The following is a 16,373-nucleotide window of genomic DNA, read 5'->3' as shown; positions in this document are numbered from 1 at the left end:
TCAAATACAAACAATTTAATATAATAGTCCATCTTCCTGTTTAAAAACCATAGTTTTTCAATGATTACTTCCCCTTTTATTGTTTTCCAACTGTATTCCATAACTATTATCCCCTCTCGTACAGAGTAGACAACAAATTCAGGACAGTTTTTCAATAAACCCATCAAAAGGTACGAGTGCTGACGCTTTTGAACCCTCACCCCAATGTGCGTGTGTTGTAGTGCCGCCCCGATTTTCCCGCTGATGCCCCTTGGCTAACTTTCATCGTAAACGCAATTTGATTTATGGACAATGTGGAAATTGAAAATTGTCGCATGGTCACTTTAATTTGAGAGTTATGCGACTTTAAACTGAGTTAGGGGCGGTCCGACACGATGATGATGCGGCAGGAAGTGAATTATGTCATGCCTCGTTGTGAGGTTATATAACATTCATGCTTGTCAAAAAAGTACAGCTCCGCCTTCAGGAGCTTTCATCGACGGAGGCAACTGTACTCGAGTCTTTGGTTGCGTGTGAAAACAGGAAGCGGCACGCGTCGCTTGTTAGCCGCTCGCTGTTGCAAGTTAAAGAGCAATTTCTGAGGGCAGGACAATGGACTGGGGTGACCAGCAGCAGCAACCCCCTTTGTCTTTGTCCTGGTCTAGTGTTTGATGTTTGCTCCTCAACGTTTACCGCTGGCTGCTGAAGTGCCGCATTGGTTTAGTGTCAGCTTATAGTTTTGACATTTGTCGTTGCCGGAGCCAAAGCTGATTGCAGATGAGTATCGGAAGTGAGTCCTGGCTGAAGAGTATGATAGATGGCAAGTCCTCCGGATTTACTGCGATCTGCTGAGGTGTGAAATATGCCACTGAACAAAGGGGGAGATTTTCTACTATTTTGAGTGTGTTTTAGATTTGAGAATTGATTCTTTGCTTGAAGTTTTAAACATTGTAAGATATTATTGGAATGAAATATATTAATTAATGGAAAGTAAAATTTATAAAAATACATAATTTCTTTAATTTCTCTAGATTGATAAATCTCATTCAAACACTTTAGCAACTTCACAAATAAAACCAAAACTACATCATATATTATATAAGTATGCATTGATTTTGCATTTTTGACTATTTAATTAATTAATTATAATACTGTTTACTAATATAGTTAATAATTAATGGACATAATATTTGTACATTTGTGGCGGTGAATATATTTTAATTAAATTATTTAATTTAATTAGAAATGTAAGAGGTGACTCCATAGAATCCAGCCTTAATTAATGTGAATTTCTAAAAAAAAGAAAAGAAAAATAAATAAATCATTGCTCTTTTTTTTCAGAATTTAAGTTTAAAACTTACTTTTGTGGTTAATATTCATGTTGATTTTTTTGACAGCCTGGATCCTTTTTGCTTGGATCGTCGCTTGGGCAAGGCAAGTAGATCTTCCGAGCAGGTGTAGACCACAACAGCGAGAGACCAGCAGAATTTGAAGTAATTCATTTTAATAGTTTTTGTTTTATAATAAATAAAAAAAAGCTTTCGATTTGAGTGTTGAGCGACGAATGATTTTCTGGTTGAGATTGCTTTGCTATTTAAATAGGAGCTGTTATCAGCTTTGATTGTAGATGGAATTGAATTCTCTAGTGGATTCCATGGAAATCGAAGATTTTATTGTATATATTTTCTGCTTATCTGTGTATTTTTTGTATTTTTTATAGCATCATAAAATCGTATACATTAGCTGGAATTTAAATACAAAAAAACCAAGGAATTCCTAATATTTATTAGTTGGATTTTAGTAGAAATTTGTTATTTTTGTATTAGGAAATGACTTTAAAATTATTTCAAAAGAATTTTAATTATATTTAAAATAGTTTGCACGTGTCATTATATTTTGTAAGCTGAAGAATTATTTACAAAATGCTCGAAATCACATTTATTAAACAGATGGTCATCTTCTTTCACTCAATAAAGTCTTAAATCCTCCGCCAAGTGTCCACTATTGGCAGTTGATACTCTCACCAAAGTCCTGGCATTCCTCGAAAGCATGTTTAACCCCTTTTTTACGATCTCTGGTGTTGGGGGTGCCTTGACAAAGTTTCACTTATTCGGCAATTATTGGAAATATTTTCGAGTTTTAATTGAAAAACTGGTGGCTCTGGGCCACTTTCATGCATGCCTGCACCTGCTCCTGCTGGCTGTCCACAATTAAAATCGCCCCCCAGCAACCCCGGACTTGACTGCATTCGAAAAACTTTTCATGGCTATCACTGCTGCTGTGGTGCTCCTCCGGGGGGGTTTTTATTTTTCATGGCTTTTCAATTTTAATTGAAATTTATGCACAGCCCTCAAAGGGTTCTCTTGGTGTTCACACTACCCCCCCGACCAGTGACGGTCACGTGTTTGCCAAAAAACAAAATAAAGAGTGTTGCAAATTGTTGAAAATTTTGAAAATTTACATGCAGAAAACGAAAGGGGTGTGATCTAAGGTCTGGGATGAGGCGGAGTCCCGTGATTTACAGCCCGCACTTTTGTAATTTATGAGCCGCAGCACTTGAAAAACAGAACAGAACCCCCAAAACCGAAGCGAAACGAACACGGAAAATGCATGCAAAACATTTTGTGGCGCCATTTTATTGTGCTTCGGTCCGTCCATGTGTAAAATTTGAAATTGTTGTAAATAATTACCCTAATGGCGCCCGCCACGGCCCCCCATCTTCTCGAGAATCTCTCATTCCGCCTCAGAGAAGTCGCAGTTAATTTTGGGAGCCCGGCAGCGTCGCCATTTGTAATTAAGCCTAAACCGTTAATATTTCAGCCAGATAAGAGAGCAACTGCATCAACCCCCTTCCGCCACTGGCCATAAATTCACGGCCAAAAAGTTGGTCCTTTCCAGGATCAAGTCGCAAATGTTTGGGGAAAACATTTTACGGTTCGGTGAAAGCGAATCTCTCCGACTCAGCCATTCGGCTTCGGGTGTTAATTTCACAGCAGATTTTTTTTTTCTCTAGAGAAAGTGAAAATTCCCCCCTTTTTGGCACTTGTTTTCCTTTGCCAGAGAATTGGCAGGAATTTAATTAGCATACCGAATCGTTAACAAGATTGGAAAGCCAGTGAGTTATGCAAAAGTTTCGCATGTCCGCATCAGGGTGAGAAGAAGGGTTGAGATTGCTCCTTTTGGCTATACACAATCAGGGAATTTCAGGGAATCAAGAAATGTGGCGGAGGAATTTAAACAAAGTCCTAGGGAAGGTCTTCATTGAAACATATGAATTTCAAATAAAGGTGTGGGAGGAAGGCTATTAAATAAATTATTAAAATATAAATGTTTAATAACGTTTTGTTTTGGGGAAATCTCAGTATTTCAAACACATGTTTCTTAGATTTTATACCCTTCCAGGGCATTATAATTTCAGTCTGAAGCTTGCAAAGCAATGAAAAAGTCATTTCCGACCCCATAAACCATATATATTCTTGATCAGCATTAACAGGTGAATCTTTCTAGACATATTGGAAAGAAATTTTTTTTTTCAATTTTTTTTGAAAATTTGATAAGGGGTTACATCATTAAAATTCTCAAAAATTTGAAAAAATTTTAATTTTTTGAAATTTAAAATTCAGTAAGCAGATTTATTAACCTATAAAAAACTGGCATAGAAAATCTTTCCAAATTGAATTTTATGCTTTTTTGGCTTAGTTATGATCGATTAATGTAGTGGGTATGCTAGGGTATGCAAATTTCGACTTTCCGAAGTTAGTTTCCTTTCTTGTTTTTTTTTAATATTTATAAAGCTGTTGAATCACCCAATATAAATAAAATAATATGTTCCCAGAAGTCTTATCACCTAGACTAAAACCACAAACAAATGCGAGACTGTCAATATTATTTGTATTATTTGCGTTTGTTTAGCCATAAACATCTTATGATCCATGGGGATTTTTTAATAATTCTATATTATTTTGAATTGTTTAGCAACTTGTGAAAGCATTTTTAAAAATATGTTTATTAAGTTCAAAACCATCATAAACGAAAACAAAACGAATCACTTGAATAATTCTTCCATAACAAATTCCACTTTTATGAATTTTATGATTTTTATGATTAAATATTTCACATGGAACTGCAGTTTTAGCTGTATGATTCAAAGCTTTTATATATTTCAAACAGCTATAGGGAAATATTATATTTTTACTTGAACTAACACTGAGTTTGGTGGAGGATTAGCTTAACAATAAATAATTTACTGGTTTCACAAGCTCTTACACACCGTTTTCAACAAAAACATCTTCAATACTCCATCGTTAATCATAGAAAATTATTTCAGCAGCATCACAAATAAAAACAAAGTAAGTAGATTATTTTTAAATAAGCACTGATCTTGCACTTTTCACTATATTATCAATTTATTTAAACACTTCTTTACTAATAATTAATTAATGAATGAATGTCTTTGTACATATGCGGCGGGGTATAAATATTTATCACTAAACTGCCTTTAATTCATTGAATCCTAATAGAATTAAGTTAATCCAGCTCTAGCCAATGTGAATATCTAAAGAAAAACGAACATAAATAAATCTTCTAAGCAAAATTCAATTTCAAAACTTACTATTGTGATGAATATTTATGTTGATTTTTGGCAGCTTGATTCCCAACTTGGGCCTTGACTTTCGTTTTGGGGCCGCAAGGACATCTTCCGAACACATTAAGAGCACAATGACCAGCACCCAACATAACTTGAAGTATTTCATTTTAATAGTTAAATAAAAGCGGATGTCTTGCTATTAAGCTTAGAGCAGAACAACGACTGAGTCTCTGTTGAGGATGACTCGGAATTTAAATGACATCACTTGGCAGCAGTTATCAGCTTGGATTTGCCGCCGGTGAACTTGTGAATCCCACAGTGAATCCCAGGAAAAGCCCATCATTGCTGGTACTTTGGCAATTTAGTTGTATTTTTTTTGCTTATCTGAGACATCTATGGTTTTTATAGATTCGTAAAACGTATATGTAAATTGGGAGTTAATACAAAATTATTAAAAAATATTTTGGTAAGGGGTGTACTAACTTTTCATAGATTTTAAGATATTTCACAAAGAACTCTTATTTATGTTTTATGGATAAAACAAAAGTCCTACTTAAAATAATAAATATTTACGTATTAACAATGGATTTTTAATTTTATTTAATTTTATCCATAAAACATTAATAAATTCATTTTAAATATATTTTAAGCGCCTTTTAATATAAATATTTACATAACAATAATAAACTTGCAGCTGCTTTCACATTCGTTTTCATCAATGAAACCAAAAGTGATGTGTGAAAAAGACCGAAAAACAGCTGAAACGCCACATCCTTAACCCATTGTCACCCCACTCGAGTATATAAACATGCATAAATTGCATTATAAGCGACCCAAAACAAAGCATTAACAATCGCATCGAATGGGATCTCACAGCCCTCGGAGCAGCGTCAGCGGCCATAACTATTCATTATCGACACATAAACGACCCTCGAGAGCACTCATAACTTCAAATTTTTTTTATTAAATAAACAGAACAAAGCAATGTCACACACTACTAGCAAAAAGGGAGGAAGGACATCATCCTTTTGACCCACTAAATTGGATCTGCGAATCGAAGGAGAACCCTTTCCCGGCTCACATCCCTGCCTTCATCCGGCGTAATTCAATATTTGACTAGATGAGATTTATGGCCACAGGGCCATCGCCAAGCGACTTCCTGCGCGTCGGCATCCTCCCGCTCGCTGTATTTGTGCAAAGTATAATTTTTGATTTAGTGCGATTTGTGTCAACGGGTTGCGCAGCGGGTTAAGGAGAAGGCGGGCGGTCCAATAGTTTTGCAATATCGCACAAGTGAAAGTATTGTTTGCCTTTCCCCCAGAACCATTCTCAGCGGATATGAGACCGCATGCTGATTGTCACTCCAAAAAAAATAGGAAAAGGGGTTGGAGTTGACCCAAGTGAAACCCCCCTCTTGGCCAGGCTCTATGGAGTGGGTGCGGAAGCGGATGTTGTGCCACCGGAATGAGCATAAAACTTTACTATTATTGCGAATATTTCGGTGAAAATTGAATCGCGCGCTTGCCTGCCTGCCTGTCAAGCAAATTGCTTTGTTCGCGCTAAATCGCGAGGGAATCACGAGGATCTACGAGGGTGACTCCTGCAGGTACAGCTAGCAGGATGCAGGATGCAGAATGATAAGGCGCTAAGGCAATTTGCCGCGTAAATTTGCATAGCAAAAGAAAAAGAAAAGTAAAAAGGGTTGATTCGCACGACCGGAAGCCCGCGACAAGCGAATTTATTACAGGTTGCATTAGATTTAATTTTCGTGCAGGGCGCGTGTGCGGAAAACTAAATATTTCCAATCTCCCAAGAGGTAGGCGAAATCCTGGAGAAGTATCAGAATCATTAAGTTTATAGGTGGGTTAAAATAACATAGATATATTCATAGATATATGTATGAACCCCTTACTTCTATCCTTTATAATAAAGATGTGACAATAGATGGGTTGTTTTTTTAAGTTACTACTTTTTAATTCTCGACATTTGAAGGTATAAAAATCAACCTTGATGCAAGGTAATTTTGAGAATAGGACGACATTTCATACAAATACAAGGCACTGCAATCAGTAGCCATTGAAGGTACAGGTGTTCAAGGTAGACCACAATGCGACACTCACTTAGCGACGTTTCATCTCCTCGATCTGTTTCAGCAGGAGCTGCATCCGATCCTTCATCAGCGGTTGTCCACGCTGCGTTTTCTTACTGATCGCCTTGGTCTTCTCCAAACGTTGCTTTTTGTAGGCCTTTACCCGGGCATCTCGCTCCGCCCGCACCTTCTCCTGCTCTGCTCTCTCCTGGGCAATCTTTTCATTTCGCTTATTCCTGCGAATCTCGGGTTTATTGGGTTTATTCTAAAAAATTAGGGAATTCTTAATAATGAAACAGTAGGGTCTTGATGGATCCCCTACTTACTGCCTTGGGTTTTGGCTGGTTTTTGCTCTTGAAATTGGGTTTTTGCTTGTGTGCCACCTTGCCAGGACCTTTAGCTGGTTTCCTGCCAGGTTTGCCTTGTGATTGTGAGCCACGAGCAGGTGCCATTCTAACAAATTAAAGTAAATACAATTATTAACAAAATAATGTGTTTTTTAGAACAAAGTTATCGATTTTATAGTGTTGTCTAGTGCTGGAGTACTATCGATACCAGTATATCGATAAGAAAACACATGTTTTCAGGCCGCATTTACCAACACTGACAGTCTGTTATTCTTTTTCTGCCTGCAAATTTACTTTAAAATGCTTAAAATTGGTAAATTTATAGCTCAAAATGGTAAGTTAAACAACAAATTAAACAAATATCAGTTGGGTAATATCACTTTCTTTCAGTGGCAGTGGCCAGACAACAGCTGGCGACCACCAGTCGCTTTTACTCGCAGCCGCCGCAGCCTGCCGACACCTCCGACCTGCCCATTGACATAACGAATCCTTATGAAAAGGACCCCCAGCAGTGCATCCTGTGCAAGCACGACATTGCGCCGCACTACAAGAATGTGAAGCTGCTGTCGCAGTTCCAGTCGCCGTACACCGGTCGCATCTATGGCCGGCACATAACCGGATTATGCAAGCGCCGCCAGGAGCAGGTGGAACAGGCCATATTGCGGGCCCAGCAGTGCCTGCTGATGCCGGGCTACCACAAGGACCTTGATTTCCTGGCGGACCCCAAGCTCTTCGACCCAGAGCGACCTGTACGGCCGCACAAGTACTAGTTTGTGTTTAAGTTTGTTTTTTTATATTTTCCGCCTCGTTTTGAAGGGAATACAATTTCTTAATTTTAAATTTCTTAAAGTCTACGTTTATTTTAATCCTCCTCCAGGTAGCGCAGCATCTCGAGGGGAATGCCCAGCTGGGTGAGGAGTTCCCTTTTCGTTAGTCCAGGCTCTGCCATGGCTTGTAGATCGTCCACGGAAGCTATGAATCCCTTGCGCCAGATTTCAATGTCGCCTTGCAGCTCCAGTATTTTGCTGCTCTTTGGTTGAGTGGGCTCCAAGTTCTTGGGCGATTCCTGTTGCAGTTTGTTGGGCGAATCTTGCTCCCGCTTCTTGGGCGCCTCCTCTTTCTGCTTTCCGGGCAGGTCTTTTTCCTTGTTCTTGCCTTTTTCGTCCTCTTGTTTGTTGCCCTTTTCTCTGCGCTGATTTTTCTTCTTGGGTTCGTTCGTTTTCTTCGCCTTTTCTTGACTAACCGAAGGCTTGTTCTCCTTGATTTCCTGGACCATAGCAAACTCCAACTTCTTCTTGGTCAGCTCCGTCCTGTTTTTGGACAATCCTATCCTGCGTGCGCTCAAGGATAGCGGAAATGTCGACGGCGTATTCAGACTCTCACTTTTGGGTGTTTTTACTGATGGTTCCTCTCCTTGGAGTCGCAGGCGAGGCGTGGATTGACAGGTCCGTCTTCCCAGGCCCAACCGCGGTCTGCGGCCAGATTGGGGCGTGGCATGCATATCCCCGGACATGCTAAAGCCGGAAAATGTCCAAATTTGCGGAGTATTTTGAAATGTTTACAAAAGTTCACGGAAAGTCGAGAAGAGCTGCCAGACTGGGCAGGGAACAAGTTGGCAGCCCACTGTCTGTGCTAGCAAAAGCCGTTAGAGGGCGCCACCAATATTTGAATTTAATTTAAAGGTTTAAAATATTTTATTTTTATTAATTTTTTAACTGGTAAAAATTGAGTTAAAATATGTAAAAATAATTTTAAAAAATATATTGAATATTACAAGTGTGCAAAAATTTTAAAGTGTTTTAAAAACCAAGAAAATTTAGTGTTAGGAACGTAAAATGTACTGTTATTTAAAGCAAAATCTAGTAATCCTTGCTTTTTTTTCCAAAACTTTTGACATAAAATAACTTAAAATTGTCATTTAACGCCGATTGCTTGACCTGAACGTATCAGACTTCGATATTAGCCCACGAGAAGGTAATTTTGTAAAGTCATTATTTTTGACAAGGCTAAAAAACTCTTCAATTCATTTTTCTCTATTTCAATTCACCGAAAAGAACTAAGATGGCTCCTTCCAAAAAGAAGGCCAAGGTCCCCAAGTCCCAGGCTGTAGTACCCAGGTTCTGCCAACGCGTCATCGACGACGTAGTCTCCAATATGCGACAAGCCTTCCTGGACGATGGAGTCGGCGAACAGGCCCTGCAGCGCATGCTGCACATGTGGCGCTCCAAGATGATGAAAAGCAAGTCCATCGATCTGTCACCGGCAATTCCGCCAACACCAGAAGCGGTCGAAGATTTAGATGAAGAGCCCTGCTGCTCCACCAGCAAGCGCTCAAAAAAGGAGAAATCCAAGACTCTGGGAACGGCCAGGCAGCTAGACGGGCCACTCGACGACTCTGATGATGAAACTTTCGACAACTATTTGGATTATGATGATGAAGGTGACGATCCTGATGATCCCGACGATCCTGACGATGAGGCAGAGAACTCTGAGGCAGAGGCCGAGGTGGAAGACGAGGAGGAGCCACTCAATAGCGGCGACGATCTAACCGACGATGAAGCAATCGAGGAAAAGTTCGAGACTGAGAACATGGTGGCCTGCCAGTACGATGTCGTTAGCCGTTCGCGCAACAAGTGGAAGTTTATTTTCCGCGATGGCATGATGAAGATTCACGGCAAGGAGTTTGTGTTCAAGAAAGCTGAAGGAGATGCCGTGTGGTAAAGGAGCAGGATACTCTTAAATGTAATTATATATTGTTTTTGTATGAACTTCAAGATCTCTCTAAGAAAACCCTCAAAGAAGTTTAGATCTCTAGAAAGAAAAAACAATAAAAAAGCATATTTTCACATATTTTTGTTTGTAAATTTTTAGTTTTTATTTATAGCTAAAGAAATAAATCGTACATTAGTTAAATGGATGAAAAAAGTACATAAGAAAGAACTTTATAAACTTAAAGTAACCAATTTAAAGACAATTTGCTTCAAAGACAAGCAAAAAACGAACATAATTTGGAATTTCGCATAAGAGTAAAGAAAACTTAAACTGCAAATTGTTTAGAAGAACATGAGACTTATATTTGTAGTTGCTCTTTATTCTATGCATAATTGTTATGAATACATATATAAACTCGCGCTGAACGATCCCTTTTTTCCTCTCGGGAACTGTGTGTATATAAAGTGTCTACAAAAACTAGGCGCGGACTCCTCTCTATATGCTAATCGTAATCTGTTCTCTATGACTAAACGTGACCTGATACTGATACATACTTCCGAATCATCGGGAACGACTCGCGTGTACACATTTGGCTTCTTCTACGGCGACGACTCCAGACTCAGACCGACTCCTGATATGACTATAAGCTAAAGTAAAGCGATTGACTGGCTTACAAACTGAAACAAAATGGGGGGAGGTGGCGAACCGAGCTTATTGCAGCGATCGGGCGGGCCGATCATGAAAAGAGCGGCCGGCGAAGAATTAAGGATCCAGCTTATGGTACCGCTCCACGTCGGCGCCCCGGAAGGAGACCTTGCAGACGCACACCTGATCTCGCGATAGCAAAACCAGACACTCCCGGCAGACCAAATGACGGCAGGTGCGAATCTCGTAGCCAAACTGAGCGCTACGGCAGTTGATGCAGTTGTCGGTTGCCGCTGACGATTCCAAACCGGCGCTAGGGGCGGCCGCCACTGCCACCTGACTGAAGCGCGTAATCTTCTGCAGGGCCTGCTGGATAGCCTGGTCAATGGTGGATGTTGATGTTGTTGAGGTCGAGGTAGATGCGCTGCTGGCTGTAACGGTGGCACAGGCCGTGGTGCCATGGTTGCTATGCCGCGCCCTCTTGGCCGCCGGCGGCGAGTGCGGTGATCCACTGATCGAAGCCGATGAGGAGGTGGCTGTGGCAGTGGCCCGGCTCTTGCGCTGCTGCTGCTTGTAGGCACTGCTCAGCGCTGAATATGTGCCCGCTGCCGGACTGATCTGACCCGGTTGACACATGCTGCTGGCGAACTGCGAGGCGTGGCGGCGACGCAGCCGGGAAGAGCCCAGGGAACGCGGCACAGCCTTAAAGTGCTCCGAGTTCTCCATGAGGAACTTTTCGATGCGGGCCTTTAGTGCCAAGTTAATAATGGCCTTGCGCTGGGCATTGTACTCGAGGCCAGTGAATGGATCCGATGGCTGGCGGCCCCACTTGGCCTCCTCCTCGGCGTGCTTGTCGATGGTGGATTGGTCCACCACCTTGCCGGAGGGCAAAACGGTGGGGAATATCTGGAAGGGAGAAGGTTAATTGCGGGGCCAAAATTACTCTATTTCTCTTTACCATTAGCTCCCAGGTGATGGAGTCTAGGAATTCCTCGGGTATGGACAGCGAGGATTGCTCTCTCAGCTCTGGAACATGTCTGGGCGGCGAACGCTGTCCTGTATTGCCATGTGAGGCATCACGCTGGCCATAGGGATCGCTAATCTCGCTCCAGATGCTCTTCACCAGCTCCCTGTCAGCCTTGTCCAGCGAGCGAGCGGGTAGACCCCACATTTGCACCTTGCGCAGCACCGGAGGACAGCGTTCGGTGGCCCGAATAACCACCTTGACACTATTAGTGCTGGCCAGGATCTTATGAGCAGACTTAAAGAAGAACACCTTCTCGCTCTGCGGCTGCCCGGTGGCGGCGGCGGCATTAGAGCTGCTCCGCGAGTTGTAGTCGCTCTGGTAGCAAAAGGTCACCGAGTCCACGCCACGTCCCAGGTCCCTAACAAAAGCCACGCGTTCCCAGATGCCATCATGGCGACCATGCAGCTCGAAGGCCGTGGAACGCAGAGCCCCGCTGGAGGGCCAGAGCTTGATGACCTTCATGTCGACGGCCTTGGGGAAGTCGAAGACAACCTCAACGGGCGGCTTGCAGACGGCGAAGCACATGAAGCCCCTCTCCAGCTGCTCGGCATCGTCGGCGATGAGATTGGCCGCCGTGAAGCCATCCTCGCAAACGGCGTCACTCTCCACGGAGGGCTTGAGCTTGGGGTTCAGGAAATTGATCAGGCTGCTCATCCTCGCGGTCTGTCTCGCTCCACACTCGCTTCCGCGTTCTCTCGCTCTCTGTGGCTATTGTCTCCGCCTCTCTTCCTGTTTCTCGTATCTGTTTTATGCCGTTGCCCCACCTGCTCTTTATTCGCACAGAAAATGGCGTCACTGGCGAGTGAGTGAGTCTTTTGTTGTTGCGTTTCAGCTGCTGCCTGCTGTCGTTGGCCTGCGGGGATTATCCTGGCGTCGTAGCAGTGCCCTTGATGTGCTCTGCCGCCGCTGCTACCTAATCTGCCTCAATCCGGGTCCTGCTGTCCTGGACTTCGGCTGGCACTTGACACTCGGTGCTGCTGATTCTTATTTTTTTTTAATAATAAATGCAAATAGGAGGCAATGTGACCGCTTTTAAAATTTGAATGTGTTCTTGAAATTCGGAAGATAATGGAGGGGATTTATTTTAATCGGCACATGGTCACACTCAAGCATCGATAACGAAGCAATTATCGAACACCACCGTTAGCATTAGCGCAAATTTTAAATGAATGCCAAAATATGCAAATATATAACGAAATATTTAGGAAAATAGAAAGCCTTTCAGGAATAACATAAAGAATTGATTATATATCGGTTGTATTTGGATTCTACTATTTGAAATATAAATACAACAAATATATAAGGACTTCTTTATGTTATTGCTAAATAGTAAACATTACTTTCTCTCCCCCAAAAGGTTCCACAAAACTTCCATAAAAGTAATTCATGTGGTGTATTATATTTTAGATTAAGTATGTTAAGTGCTTTAATCTTTGCATACCTAAATTGGCAAAAAATGATAAAGCTATGATAAGGGCATTTACCTCTAAAAGTTTGACCTTCCTGTATTTCTGTTTAAAAAGCAAATAAACCACAAAAATCACCGTTACTTTTATTGGGACCCTTCTGAACCCAGAGTTTATACCTTTGTCAAGTAGTGCTGAGTCGCCAAACTTTTCGTTTTTACGATGTTGAATTTCGAGCCCCACCGGAGGCAGATTATGGCCACTTCTTGAGCCGAAAATAATAGTTCCACCCGAATTGGAATCCACAAGATTAGGCTAATCTTCCTTTGAGTGGGTTTTCCCGCTCTTGTCAATGGATTCGGCCAGCTGGTGGCTAGATAAGCTTAGGCTATAAGTGGCCCCACCGGGCGTGGATGTGCTCCAGTTGCCCTGCAAATCATGAGGGGAATCGTGCTCCTGTTAGCGGTCGTCCTGGCCACCGCCTCGGCCGTGAATCTGCCTGGAGTGCCGGTGGACTTTGAGTTGGATGATCATGTGCTTTCCGCCATTGCGGACGACATAGCCGAGCGCCTGGCCAACGAGTATGTGACCTTCCTGAAAACAGGAGTGGAGACGCCGGAGTTCCAGAAACTGACCAAGCAGCTGGCCAAGTCTCACAGCCAAAAGGACATTTTCACCCGGAACATGATCGATCTGGAGCCCAGGGATAGTTTCTTTGTGTGCACAGCCTGCCGCGCTGTGATGCGGGTCTTCATCCGGACAATTCGTGACGAGGAGGGGGAACTGCATGGCGACGACAGCTCGGTGCTGATGAAGCAGTTTGCCATGGACTTTTGCCGCCGGATGAACATGCAGACGGACGAGGTTTGCGAGGGCCTGATCGATTTCAATGAGCCCACCGTGGAGTACATCCTGCGCAACTCGGAGAGCGACTCCCAGACCTTCTGCTCGCTCTTCATGGAGTTCAACTTCTGCAACACGGGCTCCAATCCCGACTACAACTGGACCTTGCCCGTGGACAGCACTGGCGAGGCGTTGACCGGTCCCAAGGCGGACACTCCTCGCTTCAGCGACTCCGATTTAAGGATCTGCCAGTTCAGTGACATTCATCACGATCCCATGTATCAGGCTGGCAGTCTGGCCTCCTGTGAGGAGCCTATGTGCTGCCAGCGGCACATAGAAACCGCCCAGGGGACTAGCGAGGCGGCTGGTGCCTGGGGTGACTACCGGGACTGCGATTTGCCCTGGCATACCTTCGAGTCTGCTCTGGATAGCGCGGTGGCCAATACGAAGTGCGACTTTGTCTACCAGACCGGTGACATTGTGGACCATATGGTGTGGGCCACATCTGTGGAAAAGAACACTGGTGTTCTGACCAAGGTGAGCCAGCGCCTCGCTGAGGCCTTCGGTGATGTTCCCGTCTATCCTTGCATTGGAAACCACGAGCCTCATCCTTTGAACCTGTAAGTTTCAATGAAAAAGCTACCTAGTTAGGAGAATAATAACATCCCTAAATTCTTGATTTCCAGCTTCAGTCCCGAGGGCGTTCCCGATGGAATCAGCACCAAGTGGCTGTACGAGCACCTGTACAACGACTGGTCCAAGTGGCTTCCGGCAGAGACCAAGGAGACGATCCTCAAGGGCGGCTACTACACGGTGTCGCCGCGCCAGGGCTTCCGCGTCATCGCTCTAAACAGCAACGACTGCTACACGGACAACTTCTGGCTGTACCACAGCGGCACTGATAAGATCCCGCAGCTGCAGTGGTTCCATGATACTCTTCTGGCCGCCGAGAAGGCCGGCGAGTATGTCCATATCCTGACCCACATCCCGTCTGGAGATGGTACCTGCTGGTCCGTCTGGGCCCGCGAGTTCAATCGCTGCATCACGCGTTTCAGTGGCACCATTAGCGGCATCTTTACCGGTCACTCGCACAAGGACGAGCTCTTTGTCTACTATTCGGAGGAGGAGGGACATGCCACCTCTGTGGCTTGGAACGGTGGTGCTGTCACCACCTACTCCAACAAGAACCCTAACTATAGGCAGTACGCCGTGGATCCCAGCACTTACCAAGTGACCAACCATTGGACGTGGATTTTCAACCTGACTGCCGCCAATGAGAAGCCGGATGAGCAGCCCGAGTGGTTCCTGGAGTATGAGTTTATCAAGGAGTTCACCGAGGATATGAGTCCTGCTGGCATTGACAAACTGCTGGACCAGTTGGCCGAGAATCCCGCTTTGATGAGGAAGGTAGGTTGAATATATACTTAAGTGTCAATCCAGATATTAAATTTTTAGTTTTTTCTTGACAATTTAAAGTTACATTAATCTGAAAGTAATATTATCTTTTTGATAGGAAATTAGTTCTTGCTAAACCTACCTAGATAATCTAAAAAGAAATATCTACTTAATGACAAGTTAAGTTAATATTTCCTGTCACTTTCTTATCTTTGATTTTTTTTCCCCAGTACTGGCGCTTCCGTGTGACCTCTGCGGATCCCCAGGTTAATGGAGGCTGCGATCGCAATTGCCTAGCAGGATCCCTTTGCCGGGCTGCTGTCACCATCAACAACCAGCGAGGACGCTGCGAGGAGCTCCGCGAGAAGCTGTTCTTTGCTGTAAGTTAGCCTTGCACAAAATCCCAAAAAACCATAAAACTAATTTATATTTTAAACCATTTTCCAGCTGGACAACGAAGATCCCACCACGGAACCCCCAGATGGTGGAGATGATGACAACGGTGGCGGAGCAGCCACAATGAGCCTGCTCAGCATCGGCTCTCTGCTGGCCTTGGTCCTGTCCATTCGTCTTAGCTTCTAATTGTACCCCCTAAGTTATATAATGGGAATGGATTCCATTCCGAAAAAGGTGCCTAGTCTCAAGTGGTCAATATAAGTATGCGCTTATCCCTATCGAAGTTAATCTTGTGTATATTATTTTCGGGGGGTTATCTCGTGATATATAGACTTTGTTTTCCAGGTGATTGCATTATCGGCTAATGGCGATTAGCGCAAATTAGTCAAATGGTATGTGCTGGTCATAAAATATGGTACATATGTATATATATGGTCATGGCAGTGGCGATGATGATAATGTTAAGGGTACTGATGGATGGTAAGCACGTGCAAGAAATAGTTTATTTGTCTTTAAATTTCATAGAGTTGTAAATTATGTTATTACTCATTAAATACTAGGTAATTTTAATCTTAATTACTAACATTGTTTTATAACTTTGATTTCTTGGAATTAGATGCGAGAAAAATTGCTTCTAAAATCAAAATGGGGTTCTATATTTTGTAAGTCAAGAGCTTTCTGGACCTTGAACTCAGGTGACCTACGGGGGGATATTTCAAGCGATTTGCTTTGCCAAATCGTGTTGTTAAAGGTACCCCAATAAACGCAACCCTTCACCGATTAGCCTGGTCTGTAAAATCTGCCCCTGATCCGAAATAAGTATGGGCTGATGACCGCTGGTATCGTTATACCACTTCTCCACTATCTCCACTTCCGATAAGCAGCTGTTCTGATAGCGATATAGTAATTAAGAAGGCTATAAGTAGAGGCACGATCTATGCCCAGG

At 43.0% G+C, this 16,373-nt stretch overlaps 7 protein-coding genes across 9 annotated transcripts; 3 read left to right on the top strand and 4 right to left on the bottom strand.

The window, feature by feature from the left end:
* Positions 1-959: 959 nt before the first annotated feature.
* On the bottom strand, positions 960-7,196 carry LOC108073745 (thyroid transcription factor 1-associated protein 26). Of its 3 annotated transcripts, XR_005991361.2 has the most exons (4): positions 6,983-7,196; positions 6,688-6,921; positions 1,341-1,722; positions 960-1,271 (listed from the first exon to the last, which is right to left on the bottom strand). XR_005991361.2 is itself a non-coding variant. In XM_070286362.1 (3 exons), the coding sequence occupies exons 1-2, from the start codon at positions 7,106-7,108 to the stop codon at positions 6,688-6,690; spliced, it is 360 nt and encodes a 119-aa protein (XP_070142463.1). In that variant the 5' UTR covers positions 7,109-7,196; the 3' UTR covers positions 4,819-4,960. The 3 variants fall into 3 exon arrangements, 2 of the variants coding, with proteins under 2 accessions (XP_070142463.1, XP_017021000.1); XM_070286362.1 differs by lacking the exons at positions 960-1,271; positions 1,341-1,722 and adding an exon at positions 4,819-4,960; XM_017165511.3 differs by lacking the exons at positions 960-1,271; positions 1,341-1,722 and having other exon boundaries at positions 6,517-6,921; positions 6,983-7,195.
* LOC138928762 (uncharacterized) lies at positions 4,338-4,747 on the bottom strand. Its single transcript, XM_070286363.1, has 2 exons — positions 4,592-4,747; positions 4,338-4,534 (listed from the first exon to the last, which is right to left on the bottom strand). Exons 1-2 carry the CDS (start codon positions 4,731-4,733, stop codon positions 4,518-4,520), a joined length of 159 nt encoding a protein of 52 aa, XP_070142464.1. The 5' UTR covers positions 4,734-4,747; the 3' UTR covers positions 4,338-4,517.
* Positions 7,197-7,201: 5 nt separating the features above from the next.
* On the top strand, positions 7,202-7,843 carry mRpS18C (mitochondrial ribosomal protein S18C). The gene is made up of 2 exons (XM_017165403.3): positions 7,202-7,337; positions 7,394-7,843. Exons 1-2 carry the CDS (start codon positions 7,304-7,306, stop codon positions 7,771-7,773), a joined length of 414 nt encoding a protein of 137 aa, XP_017020892.1. The 5' UTR covers positions 7,202-7,303; the 3' UTR covers positions 7,774-7,843.
* On the bottom strand, positions 7,837-8,654 carry LOC108073675 (uncharacterized). The gene has a single exon (XM_017165402.3). It carries the CDS (start codon positions 8,514-8,516, stop codon positions 7,866-7,868), a length of 651 nt encoding a protein of 216 aa, XP_017020891.1. The 5' UTR covers positions 8,517-8,654; the 3' UTR covers positions 7,837-7,865.
* Positions 8,655-8,854: 200 nt separating this feature from the next.
* On the top strand, positions 8,855-9,853 carry LOC108073698 (transcription initiation factor IIA subunit 1-like). The gene is made up of 2 exons (XM_017165431.3): positions 8,855-8,977; positions 9,058-9,853. Exon 2 carries the CDS (start codon positions 9,065-9,067, stop codon positions 9,722-9,724), a length of 660 nt encoding a protein of 219 aa, XP_017020920.1. The 5' UTR covers positions 8,855-8,977; positions 9,058-9,064; the 3' UTR covers positions 9,725-9,853.
* Positions 9,854-12,401, bottom strand: LOC108073730 (RING finger protein 37). The gene is made up of 2 exons (XM_017165489.3): positions 11,319-12,401; positions 9,854-11,266 (listed from the first exon to the last, which is right to left on the bottom strand). Exons 1-2 carry the CDS (start codon positions 12,039-12,041, stop codon positions 10,478-10,480), a joined length of 1,512 nt encoding a protein of 503 aa, XP_017020978.1. The 5' UTR covers positions 12,042-12,401; the 3' UTR covers positions 9,854-10,477.
* Positions 12,402-13,231: 830 nt separating this feature from the next.
* Positions 13,232-15,710, top strand: LOC108073671 (sphingomyelin phosphodiesterase). The gene is made up of 4 exons (XM_017165397.2): positions 13,232-14,256; positions 14,323-15,043; positions 15,262-15,411; positions 15,479-15,710. Exons 1-4 carry the CDS (start codon positions 13,232-13,234, stop codon positions 15,611-15,613), a joined length of 2,031 nt encoding a protein of 676 aa, XP_017020886.1. The 3' UTR covers positions 15,614-15,710.
* Positions 15,711-16,373: the final 663 nt, after the last annotated feature.

This window comes from Drosophila kikkawai, chromosome 3R (genome assembly GCF_030179895.1).
Source record: "Drosophila kikkawai strain 14028-0561.14 chromosome 3R, DkikHiC1v2, whole genome shotgun sequence".
Classification (NCBI taxonomy): Eukaryota; Metazoa; Arthropoda; class Insecta; order Diptera; family Drosophilidae; genus Drosophila; species Drosophila kikkawai.
The sequence above is the reverse complement of the archived record's forward strand: the minus strand, read 5'-3'. Positions and strand labels throughout refer to the sequence as shown.

Bases quoted from the DNA above. Each gene is read 5' to 3' on its own strand.
- LOC138928762 (XM_070286363.1), bottom strand. From the start codon at position 4,733: ATGAAATACTTCAAGTTATGTTGGGTGCTGGTCATTGTGCTCTTAATG.
- LOC108073745 (XM_070286362.1), bottom strand. From the start codon at position 7,108: ATGGCACCTGCTCGTGGCTCACAATCACAAGGCAAACCTGGCAGGAAA. The intron at 6,922-6,982 runs GTAAGTAGGGGA...CTAATTTTTTAG, and splicing joins ACCAGCCAAAACCCAAGGCA to AATAAACCCAATAAACCCGA.
- mRpS18C (XM_017165403.3), top strand. From the start codon at position 7,304: ATGCTTAAAATTGGTAAATTTATAGCTCAAAATG. The intron at 7,338-7,393 runs GTAAGTTAAACA...ACTTTCTTTCAG, and splicing joins TAAATTTATAGCTCAAAATG to TGGCAGTGGCCAGACAACAG.
- LOC108073675 (XM_017165402.3), bottom strand. From the start codon at position 8,516: ATGTCCGGGGATATGCATGCCACGCCCCAATCTGGCCGCAGACCGCGG.
- LOC108073698 (XM_017165431.3), top strand. From the start codon at position 9,065: ATGGCTCCTTCCAAAAAGAAGGCCAAGGTCCCCAAGTCCCAGGCTGTA.
- LOC108073730 (XM_017165489.3), bottom strand. From the start codon at position 12,041: ATGAGCAGCCTGATCAATTTCCTGAACCCCAAGCTCAAGCCCTCCGTG. The intron at 11,267-11,318 runs GTAAAGAGAAAT...TCTCCCTTCCAG, and splicing joins CCATCACCTGGGAGCTAATG to ATATTCCCCACCGTTTTGCC.
- LOC108073671 (XM_017165397.2), top strand. From the start codon at position 13,232: ATGAGGGGAATCGTGCTCCTGTTAGCGGTCGTCCTGGCCACCGCCTCG. The intron at 14,257-14,322 runs GTAAGTTTCAAT...CTTGATTTCCAG, and splicing joins GAGCCTCATCCTTTGAACCT to CTTCAGTCCCGAGGGCGTTC. The intron at 15,044-15,261 runs GTAGGTTGAATA...TTTTTTCCCCAG, and splicing joins ATCCCGCTTTGATGAGGAAG to TACTGGCGCTTCCGTGTGAC.